This window comes from Hippoglossus stenolepis, chromosome 9, assembly GCF_022539355.2.
Source record: "Hippoglossus stenolepis isolate QCI-W04-F060 chromosome 9, HSTE1.2, whole genome shotgun sequence".
NCBI lineage: Eukaryota > Metazoa > Chordata > Actinopteri > Pleuronectiformes > Pleuronectidae > Hippoglossus > Hippoglossus stenolepis.
In genome coordinates this window covers 24212483-24224252 of record NC_061491.1, presented here as the reverse complement: position 1 = coordinate 24224252, position 11770 = coordinate 24212483, and the positions used below count along the sequence as shown (strand labels likewise).

The following is an 11770-nucleotide window of genomic DNA, read 5'->3' as shown; positions in this document are numbered from 1 at the left end:
GAAAATCACTTAGTTTTGTTTCACACTGATCATGATAATAAAAAAAACACAATGCTGCCTCAACAGTTTTACTTCTATACAAACATATTTCCACACATCAGAAAAATCAAGTGACTCAGTGTAACACATTTTCTATCTGATCAATAATTAATCAGATAGAATTAAAGGAAGGTTGTCCATGTCCAGCAGACACCTGTGTATCATACTGCCCCCTTCTGGGAGAAGCTTGGAGCAGGGCATTGCCACCAGACTTAATTAAGGGTGCCACTGTTCCTCCTGCTGCAGTTTGTCCTCTCTACGTTGTTGCCTTGGAAACCATTTGTAAGTATCATGTTTATCTCTTTTTGTAGAAGCAGAACAAAGTTGCTGAGCTTTTTGTTTTGTTTAAAAACACGTGTAAACCGAGTTAACCGCTAGCTAGCATGCAGGTGGTGGTTAGCACGATGACTCAGCTTGTTCTGTATCTTCTGATTATGCCCATTATGATTATGACATTGTGCCTTTGCCTCATTGCAAGAACAGGAAACAAGTTATTTAATATATTTTTGGAGCATCTCACATTAAGTAAATGTTAATAATGTTGAATGACTCTAGATTCAGTGTAATGTGAGTAAAGCTTTGTACCAGAAAACCCAGTGTTCAGCGCAAAATTCATATTTTCAAATCAGTTAGACAAACAAGCTCAAAACCAAGGTGAACAGACTCGACACCTTTCAAACAAATGATTTATCAAATGTGTAGAACCTCATTCATCTTCTATGGCACAACTTTAGTCTATAACACAGTTGACCACAGTGTTTATTTTCATTTAATTATTTAAAAAGGTCATTTGAGTTTACACATAATGAATTTAGCACATTATGGGGGGGGGTGTTATGGGAACAAGCAAAAAAATATGTCTTCACTTTTTGGTTGTTTTGTGCAGGCATATGGCTTTTTTAACATAATAAATGTGTATATATTTATTTAGATCATTTGAATTATAATGTTTGCAGTCTTGAAACAGTTGGGTTCTCCGCGTATATCAAACTGGCGGCGCGTGTGTAAGGGTGGCTCCATGATTTCCTCAAGCAGTGGCTGGGGGGGCGGAGTCAAGGGGCTCTGCAGGTTCGATGATATTCCCAAGGGGACATCGTGCTTCTTCTGCTTCTTCTTCTTTGCAGCCAACGTCAAGGTGCAGCTACTGTGTCTGGTGCTTCTAACACAACCTCCTGCTATACACTTCTCTTGACCTGCCACAGGTGGTTGTGGATGGTCAGGGCATCCACGCTCACCGACACAGTCTTGCCAGGAAGGACGGTGAACTGCTTCCTGTTGGAGCTGTACTTGTACAGCTTGTCGATCATCTTCTTGCTGATGCTCTTGGGTCCGGTGCCGGTCAGCTTCTTGCTCTCCTCGGTGTCGGGGTGGTACGAGTAGAGCGCTCGGAACTGACAGCCGGCGTCACGAAACAGGATCATCAGGTGGTTGGACTCGCACTTCTCCAGCTCCTGGTAAACGAGGAGTTAGAAAATGGTTAATTAATAATTTTATTGATAGACTCATCGATCAAACAACTAAATTTCCCCTTACATTTCATGAAATACACATCATCAGTGAGTCCGTACCTGTAGGATCTGGTTCCTCTGGGGCTCGCTGACTTTGCCGGCCAGGCAGCAGTGAGAGATGGCGTTGTGGATGATCTTCTTGTTTGACTTGGTGCTGGGCTCCTTGAACAGCCTGGGACCTGGAGGAGGAACATCAGCCACAACACAATTTATTATACAACACATAACAGAAGAAAAGAAGCAATCAGAATATGATCAGAAGAGTGAAGAAACACAATCGGGGGGGGCTGCTGTAACAGGAACATGTGATATCAGCTGATAATCTGTGCACTCACCAGTGTATTCAGCAGTGGAGCCGTTTTCCCGGTGTCCTTCTGAAGATCGACTGTTGTGACGTCGTCCTAGAAACCACTTTCCAGTGCCACAGCTGGAATGAAAGGAAGTCCAGGCCGAACAATGATGAAATTTATCGTAAACAGAAATTAAATAAAATTGTAAAATTGTAGAAAAGACTTCAGCACAAGATTACAAGTAAATAAAAGATCCTCTGTGAGCAGCAGCTTACCGCTGAGAGCCAGCTCCTCCGGAGGTGACGCTGTCGGCCTGGTTGGTCGGGGCGGAGCCCAGAGACAGACTGGATCCTGATTGGGCAGAGCTCAGGTTGTCGGCTGTAACAAACAGAAGAAAACTACATTTAAAAAACATTTCAAACAAGTAATGAGTTACTGTGTGTCTAGAAGTTGCCTCTAAATCTTAAATACAATAAGTTGTATTAAATATACTTAATGTGAAATGCTCCAATAATTCAATATATTAAGTAACGTGTAAATCAAATGTAATGTGACGTAATAACTGAACTGAAACTGAACATATGGGATTATTGTAGTTAAATAGAAAATGTAAATGGAGCTTCAGCTAAATGTCAAACTGGTGATGTCTCACGTGTAGAAGAGCACTGGGAGAAAGTGTCACTGGAGGATTCCTCTCTGAGCCCCGGCTTCTGACTGTGTTTCTGTGTTTTCTGCTTCTCAAGTCCCTGAAACATCTCCTGCTGCTTCCTCTGCAGATACTCCTGCTTCAGCAGCTCCCGCCTCCTCCTCTTCTCTTCTTTACGCTGACGATCCTCCTCGGCCTTCCGTCTGGTGTAGAAATCAAACGCCTGCTTGTTAGCATCTTTTTGGTACAACAACATTTGAATCCTGAAGTTAAAAGAATAGTTCACCCAAAAATGATAATTCACTCATTACCTACTCAGCCCTATGCCGATCGAGGTGGTGGGTGAAGTGTTTGAGTCCACAACTCAAGAAATTAGTGAACTATTTTCAGACGTAAAAAAACAACAGAATAAAAAAGTTGACATCCTCCATACTGCTCGTGTGGTGTCATCCAAGTGTCCACAAGCCTGAACATTCAAATGCATGCCTAAAAGTCCACCAGAAGTGTCTAAGCTAGCAGACGTTAGCATCTCTGACGGCCCCTGAATGCTCCTCGTCGGAAGATATCAGCGGACATAATTTTTTTAGTTGTGTTGGAATCGGCTGCTCCACTGTTTACCCCGGAAACTCCAGCAGTGTTTTAAGGACTCAAACGTTTCACCCACCACCTCCATCGGCATAGAGCTGAGAAGATGATGAGTGAATTATCATTTTTGGGTGAACTATTCCTTTAATGCTGGTAAAAAGGAGTTACCTTGCTTCATCTCGTTTCAGCTCAGATTCGCCCTCGAGCTGTTGTTTACGTTGTCGAGCCTCCTCAGCTTTTTTCTGCTGCTTCAGCAAGAACGCTGCTCTTTTCTGTTCAAGCTCATCCTCGGGCTTCTGCTCGAACTACAACACGAGACAAAGAACAATGTTTTATCATTTGAAAAGTAATGATCGATCTTTTATTTTGTTGTGAAGTAGTCAATCATTCGTTTAAGAATAGTTTTAATAGTTTTTTTTCCGACCCTTGTAAACTGAAATGGAATCAGCCATGAAATTATCATAATTGAAATTAGGACTAAATCAATTACAAAAAAACCTATAAACAAACATTACCTTGAGGAAGAAGCCCAGGCCTGACTTCTGCTCTCCATCCCCTCCTTCTGTTGTGTTATACTCAGCACCCTCCTCTTCCTCAGGATCCTTCAGCTCAGACAGATCGACCTCGATCAGGTGGGATCTGCTGCGCTGCAGCTCCTCTGATGGGATGTTCTCTTTCCCCGAACCGTCTGAAGAGTTGAGCTCAGGCTCCCTCAGGGTGCTGGACAGGCAGTCGTCAAAGGACACTTCTGAGGCCGTCACTGCCGTCAGGTCCACTCGGGTTGGCAGACGCATGTTTGCCTCGTCATGAAGCCTGAAGGTGGCGCTCCGAATGTGGCCAGAGCCCGGCCTGTCGATTGTCTCTCCTGCTGTGGGGGTTCTGGGGTTGCCGGGCTGCTCGGCCCTTGGGGACCTGCCCCCGGCTAAATGCCTCATATGTGGTAAAGTCTCTGACCCACTCTTTGTGGGGGTGAGGGTCCTGGACACCTGCCGGACTTGCTCCTTGGCTATTTTTAGATCTGATGGTTTGGATCTGGAGCTCCGGCCTGAGCTCAGCTTGGGGGGTTTCCTGGTGGGGGCGGTGTTACTGCCAGAGCATTGCTCCACATAATGAAAGCTGGCCCCCGACTTAGGGTCACTGTTCTTGTCACTAGCCTGAGGAGGAGGCAGGGCTGCACCAGCAGGGGGCGACTGTACATTCTGTTTCATCAACATCTCCTGTTGTAGTGACATCTGCATCATCTGCTGCTGGATGCTGCCGATGGCGTCGTTCAGCAGCTCAATGGAGCGGCTGCACTCGCTTAGGTCCAACTCTTCCTCAAGGTAGAAGCTGCCACTGCTTCCTTTCTTATCTGCTTCTATGGCACCGGGCGGGGGGGTTCCCACCACCTCTTTGTCCCCCCTCAGGGCCTCTACACATAAGCCATCTTTATTTGATGGTCCTTTTTCTCCATTGACCTCTTCTTTAGAGATGCCGGCCTTAAGCGGACTGGGTAAAGAGTCACTCTTGCCTCCACCTTTGTGCAGGACAGCTGCCTTTCCCAGCTTCTGCCTCGCCGACAGCACTTCACTTTTCTCCCTCTGGTGCTCAATGGCTTGTTGCTTCTGCAGATGTATGTGTAGCAGGACACCACCGCTACCGTCACCTGTAGGAGAGTATCCTCCCACGGGTGAGAAGGGGCTCTGGACTCTTGAAAGCCTCCAGGAGGGCCCGCTGTTCTCTGATCCATCTGCGGTGCTCCTTCTGGAGCTGCCACAGAGCTGCTGCTGGGCTTTACGCTCTGCGAAGGAGGTCTTGCGGACACTCTCTGCGCTATTCATCACTGTGTTGGCCATCATGAGGGCATCAATCATGGCCATGTGGGCACTCTGGGAGAGAGAGAAAGAGAAACAGAGGACAATTCAATTTCATTGAATTCACAAAAAAAAGGGCAAAGCCACAGGTAAAGCGGATACGACGCATTTAAAAGGCAAAATTGGGGGTTTCTCTGGGTTTGAACATTTTGGATAATGTAAGTACTAGAACTAGTATAAACATATCAATATTATGGACATAATCTTCACCCAGAGCAGAAGCTTAAGTTTGTGATCAAGTATTTTACACTGAGAACAAAGATGATGATTTACAACCGAGGCATCAATGAGGACATCTACTCACCATTTTGATGGGCACACAGGCCAGGTCTCCATCTGTGACGGGCGTATCGTCACTGTCCACGACATAAATCCCCTTTCTGGACAGGGCCTGGATGAAGGACAGGTGGGACTGAAGAGACACTGCCTGCTCCGTCTTGAGGATGAGGGTGCAGACACGGCAGTAGAGCTCACAGGACAGCAGTAGGCGTATGACAGGCAGCTTTATGTGTTCCTGGTCATATTGATCTGTGTAGAACGGGTCCCTTAAGTCCTCTGGAATATGGTCTGCAATGGAGAGAGTGGCTACGTGAACCCTGTGGCATATAATGTGATATATTCAGTTTAGCTTTCAAACTGTGACCTACATTGAAGACAAGATAAATGGGATAGCTAGTTCTGTTTTAATCTGTTCTGAACTCAGCTGAGCTCCAGCAACACAGTGTAAGCTCTCTGTGTGTGTATGTGATGTGTTCTTAGCGTCTGCTCTGACTGACGGGATCAAGGGAGCCACTCGTCAGCAAACTCCTGCTCACAAAAACAGGAAGGCAGCTACTCCCAGCAAGATTTGTGGATGAGAATGGACCAAACACAAAAGCTGAAGTGCACAAGTGAGGTGAAAACAAACTAGGCTTTGAGAAACATCTAAAATATGTTGGAAAATATTACGCTGAAGTATAAATCTATAGTATAAATGTATTACATCAAAACATGACATTAGAGCTGCACAGCTCTCTGTCTAAATTCCAGGGGAAAACATTTAGATGTAATAAATGGGGTGAAAATCAAACGGGCCTAAATTTGTTTAAATGAGGTGCAGTTAGTTATCAGACAGGCAGCTTGCATTTGTGTTATTGTGTGACACCGGGAGCAGGACCAGGGTTTAGGAAGAGGGCTTGTCTTTCATCTATTTTATGATTTGGCATCACCCTCCGCCCCTAACCCTCTGTGTAGCATGTTTGTTCACTGTTCACTGTTGTTGATGTAAATCACTTGTAGCACTGTTACAAATAAAGGCTGCGTTGCCAGAGACCATCGGTGCTGGGTTACTCCTCTTCCTCCTCGACAGAAACTGGGTTGTAAAAAAGCTTTAACCTGAATTTATATGACTTACCGGTGCCATAGGCTTTTGTCAACAGCCACCGGAGGTTGGCAGCTATTTTTGCTCTGCCGTAGTCATACATGTCAAATGCTGTAACATCCATTGCTACCCCAGTCATATTGACCTCTCTCCAGAAATTGCCCCCACATCAACATCAACATCCATCCTTAAAGAAGTAGATTAACTTTCAACCTCTCAAGATGCGTTACCACCATCTACTGTGTCTTCTTAACTACTGTTTTCTTAAAACTGTGTCACATCGAGTCAAGGTGCTTTTATGCTTTACTTTGATGTCTTTGATCTCTCTCATATCAATGCGTACCTTCAGCGTTGGAGGTAGTAGATGGCAGTAGATGGTGGTAATGCACCTAAGAGGGATAGTTCACAGAAAAATTTTAATTCACTCATTATCTACTCGCTGTTATGACAGTAAAGGGGTGGATGAAGTGTTTTAGTCCACAAAACACTTCCAATACAATTGAAGTAACTGGTGACCACTTCTTCAGACGTAGTAAAACAGAGAAAACATAACATGGCTCTATACTGCTCGTGTGTTGTCATCTAATTGTCCACAAGCCACAATATTCATATTCGACTCGAAACGAAGTGTTTTGTGGACTCAAACACTTCACCCACCCTCCATCGGCTTAATGGTGAGTAGATGAGTGAATTTTCATTTTTCGGTGAACTATCCCTTTAACGTTGCCACGAACCAATAAACCAAACAAAGAAGAAGAGGAAGTCAAACTTAACAACCATTTTTTGAAGCTGTAATTTTATTTGTCAGCTGTAAAATATCTTGCTAATTACATTCATGATCAAAATTGAAAGAAATAATCCATGTTTTGTAATCTGCTTACTTGCTTTTTAAAGACTGAATTCAACCATTCCTGGATTCCGCTCCCAAATTGAACGGGTTCTTCTTTCTTCCACAAAACGTCTGTAGTTTTTGAGTAATCTGGCTGAACTACAGACAGACAGCAATGAAAACAACTTCCTGAGCAGAGGTAATTATAGGAAATGTAGGATCCTGTGTTTCTGGAGCTTCACGCACACCAGAGGTGAAACAATCAGGATATCTCAGTCTCTGCTGCTTTGATTGGGACGGTTCTTGTTTTGATGCGTCTCTTCTTAATCCCCGGATTTAATTGAAGGGAAACCCCAAATCACCTGAGTGTCCCTTTAATGGACTCTCATCAGTCATGTCCATCTCTTCATTCAACGCTTACCAAGAAAGTGAATGAATTTTAAGTGCTGATTTGATCTCACACAATTGCAGTTAAAATAAATCATTTCATTTAATTTAAAGAATGCTCGGGTAAAACTGCAAAACTAAACATCACGACCTGTTTACAAAACTTGTTCTTGTGCCAGAGTCTTAACTAACGCCGCTGCTTGTTGACATGTGTCTGTCTCCGCCTCTCTCGTGTCCAGCGGCCGTTGTTCTGGGCGACCTCGTGCAGCAGGTCCATGAAGGCGTACTCGTTGCCATACAGCAGCGTTGCGTCATCTGGCGAGGCTCCACCAGAGGGAGCCTTTGAGCCGGTGCTTCTGTTTTCTGCCCCCTGTCTGCTCGTCACAGCTGGTTTTGGTTCATTCCTCTGCTCTGATTGGCTGGAGGCCTTGTGCCCGGGATTTCCTGCAGATTTAGGGTCTGGATTTGGGGTCTTACGACTCGTCCGTCTCGCTGAGGCCGGGTCCTCTTGCTTTATGTCCGTGTGGGCCGGGGCCTCGCTGAAAGATGAGGTCTTGTAATTTGGTTCTGAGGACTGAGTGTGACTCGGTTTCATGAGACGTGCAGATGTTTCCTGAGAATCTTGGTTTTGAGAAGTTCTTAAATCTTCTATTTGATTTTGCTCCATTTCCTCTTCCTTCTTGTCAGAATTGGGGGGATGCTCCACTTTGTTTCCAGTCTTCTTCACTTCACCAGGGAACTTCTCCGTCTCATTTCCCTCCTCCTCCATTTGACATCTTTCCTGCCACTGAATTGCGGTCGGAGGCCAGGTGGAAATCCTCCCCATCACCTTCCCCAACTGTGACCTTTGACCTGAACCGTCAGTGGACTGCTTGAGATTCTCAGGATTCGTTTGGTTCTGATTGGTGCCGATGCTCAGATAAGGTTCAGTGTCAGCGCCGACAGAAACACACTGAGGGTTTTCATCCATCTTGTTGTCGTCATCAGATTGTTTCTTGTTTTTCTCACTTATGTTTTCTGCCTGATTTCCACTTGTTGCTTCTGCTTCATTTTCCAGTTTCTTCTTTGCGTCTCCTCGGTTCTCTGCGTCTTGTGACTGAGCCTCCAGGTCATTTTGCACAGTCCACACTGTACCGTCCCCACACACACCAGAAGGAGAGATGAAGAGAATAGCGTTAGCCGACTTGGCTCGGACTCCAGTGAACGGCCTCCTCCAGGCCTCCTCTGGGTCTCTGTTCTCTGAGCGTCCTGCAGAATCATCATGACTCCATCTTCTCGTTGCTTCAGACTCGTTTCTCTCTTCTTTCGGTCGACCAGGCGTCACAGCTTTGTGGCTGCGTTTCCTCCGGTGCTGCACGGCCAAGAAACACAACACACACAGCGCCACACACAGGACCACTGCAGAGGAGAGAGGTGTCAGAGAGAAAGTTGTCTAGTTGTTAATAAACATAGATATAGAATATACTCACCTATCACAGTGATGAGCGTGCACACTGTATTTGTATTGGATGATGGTTCTGAAGTCGCACATGTTTCTAGAAGAAACAACAGAAACATGAAGCATTAATTATTCATGCAATGGATGAGCGATATCGGACCTTTGTAAAACAACCAAAGAAAGAACCAAACTCACCAGTTTCTCCAGATTGAGAAGTGACAGACGTCTCCGTCTCCGTCTCTGATGATGGGGACGTCACATGTGTTGCTATGGGAACAACAGAGATGCTTAACTAGAAACACGCACATATAGTAAGTCCATGTAGTCGTCTAAATGGGATATTTAACATTTGAAAATTAAAATCTGTAAAAGTGTATAGACTCGTGACACTGAGTTATAGTTAATATTTATCATGCAGCTGGGGCGCCATCTGTAGGTGAAATACCAAAAACAATTTAGGATGAGAGAAGGTGGGTGTACCTGTCCCTTAAATTAAGTTATGAATGAATGAATTTGTTAAAACTATCAAAGTATATATAAAATGTATAGATCAGAAATGGTAACATTGGAATATACAGTAAATTATTTGTAAAATTACCAGATGGGGGGGCTATCCACAAACACTGGCCTAACTTACCTATTTATTTTTATGAAATGTGTTTTTGCAGCAGATAAATAATAAAGTATGGGCTGTTGTTGGGGAAAATAAATAAATAAATAAAATAAATCTGACTCGACTCTGGTGGAGAATGTGAAACATGAAGAAGCTCGTGTACCAGAGTGAGAAGTTTTCATAGTGGAGGCGTCAGCGGGTTTGGTTTGGACGGACGTCTCTGATGTTGACTGTGATGCAGTTGTCACAACTTTTGCTGGAGGGAACAATATAAGATACTGAAATACTGCTAATGAAATATTATGCTACATTACATTTTGCAGTATTTTTGAGTAAATTACCTGGAAACTTTAATCATAATTTCCCAAAAAAAGATTTAAGATTAGTTGTAATTTCCAGATAAGTGATATTTCTGACAAATGCCTGCACAACATTTAGTTCTGATCATAATGGAACTGGAGAAAGTCTTTGTTTCTGAACTCTGCACGACACATTATCTCTGGAGTAACTTGATCTTAACTGTAAAATACTCATTTTGTGTTTACATTGAATGTGGTGTTGCTATTTTATATTTTCTTTTGTTTATATTTGTTTTCTTATTTATTACATTATAATAGTAATAAATAATATAAATATACTGTATATACTTTTATAATCCTCTTTAATAATATGCTTTTTTAAAGAAGTGGTGGATAAGTAAAAACTATAGTTTGTAAACAGATATTTTGGAGCTGGCATACATCACAGATCCACTTGGTAAAACCAGTAGTTTAACAGCAGCCGATGCTGATAATTGGTTGAATTTAATTACATCTGCTTTGGAAACCCTTTAGTTTTGTGTTTCACACTCATCATGATCAAAAATTAAATAAATTATATAAAATGTAATTAATAATGAATTATTAATACATTTCAATTAAGTGTTTCACTGTTTGTTTTTCAATACAATCAGGAATTAAAAATGTGTATTATTTTATTATCGATAACACTCTGATATTTACTTCTGTTTATAAAATTAATTTACCAACAACGTTATTTCCAAGGTTCTTTTTGTGAGAAGTTTGTAACAACTTACATTTTCTCCATGTCCCTTAAAGACTCAAGATTCTTTATTGACATTGTACGAGGATGTTTTTTAGCTAATAAATCTGTGAAATCAAGTGTTTCCAGGATTTGAAGTGAGAAACTCAGAAGCAGCAGATGTACCGGAGGCTCTCGGCCCATCAGTGGGTTTAGTGTGACCAGATTGTGACTCTGACGTGGATCCTGGCGCCGGTGACGTCATGCACACCGTCACGTTCCACGCCGGCTGACCCCTGAGGGCAGGAGGCGTCTCGCAGGTGACCTCCGTGTGTCGGTCCAGCTGGGACCTGCTCTGTAGACCTGACAACAGAAGCACATTCATTCTACTCTTAAACACACAGGTCCTGTTGTTGTGTGTCTTGATATTTCTCAAACCTTTCAGGAGAACAACAAAGTCCTCGGCTCCACAAGAACAGTCCCAGGGGTTCAGGTCCAGTTTGACCCGGGTGGACCGGAGCGACCTGAGGACCTGCGGTGAGATCCGAGTCATCCTGTTCTCCGACAGGTCCAAGTCCGTCAGGTGGACCTGCGAGAGGAGACTGTTCGGACCAAGCGTTGTGATTCTGTTCTTGTTCAGGCTGAGCTTCGTGAGGTTGACCAGGCCGCTCAGCTCGGACCCGCTCAGGGTTCTGATGTGGTTTTCCGTCAGGCTGAGCTCTGTGAGGACCTCAGGGCGTCCGAACCACCTCCAGGTCACATGGGTCAACTTGTTCCTCGTCAGACTGACGCTCGTCAGGTTCAGGAAGGAACCGAAGGCTCCTTCAGCGACGGATGTGACGCCCGCGGTGTCCATCCTGAGCCTGATCACCGAGGCCAGGCCGTCGCTGTGGAACACTGAGGAGCCGATCTCCCCGAAGTCACTCACGTACATCGCCAGGGTCAAATAACCAGAACTGAAATCTGAGAGAGTTTGAACAAGGAGACAGAATCGTTTCTCTCTTTCAGCAGAGAGAATGTTTTTATTGAAATAAAAACGAATTAAGGTCGATTACTACACGTTGTGTTTTTACTCTGTATTTATTTACCATTTACACATTTATTGCCTCCACAAGTTTTACACTTTGTTCTCTTGTTTTTTTTTCTGTCAGCAGGATCACACAAAAATTACTGAACAGATTTAAACTAAACTTGGTGGAAGG

General features: G+C 43.8%; 1 protein-coding gene across 1 annotated transcript; it reads right to left on the bottom strand.

Moving 5' to 3' along the window:
• Positions 1–6405, bottom strand: LOC118115218 (calmodulin-regulated spectrin-associated protein 1-B). Its single transcript, XM_047341286.1, has 9 exons — positions 6315–6405; positions 5226–5488; positions 3584–4936; positions 3237–3373; positions 2490–2686; positions 2113–2215; positions 1883–1974; positions 1608–1726; positions 1–1490 (listed from the first exon to the last, which is right to left on the bottom strand). The coding sequence occupies exons 1-9, from the start codon at positions 6403–6405 to the stop codon at positions 1215–1217; spliced, it is 2631 nt and encodes an 876-aa protein (XP_047197242.1). The 3' UTR covers positions 1–1214.
• Between the last annotated feature and the right edge of the window lie 5365 nt (positions 6406–11770).

Coding starts and splice junctions, on each gene's coding strand:
- LOC118115218 (XM_047341286.1), bottom strand. CDS start 6,405: ATGGATGTTACAGCATTTGACATGTATGACTACGGCAGAGCAAAAATA. Junction 2,216..2,489: donor CTCCCAGTGCTCTTCTACAC/GTGAGACATCAC, acceptor TGTTTGTTACAG/CCGACAACCTGAGCTCTGCC. Junction 1,727..1,882: donor CTCCACTGCTGAATACACTG/GTGAGTGCACAG, acceptor TTCCTCCTCCAG/GTCCCAGGCTGTTCAAGGAG.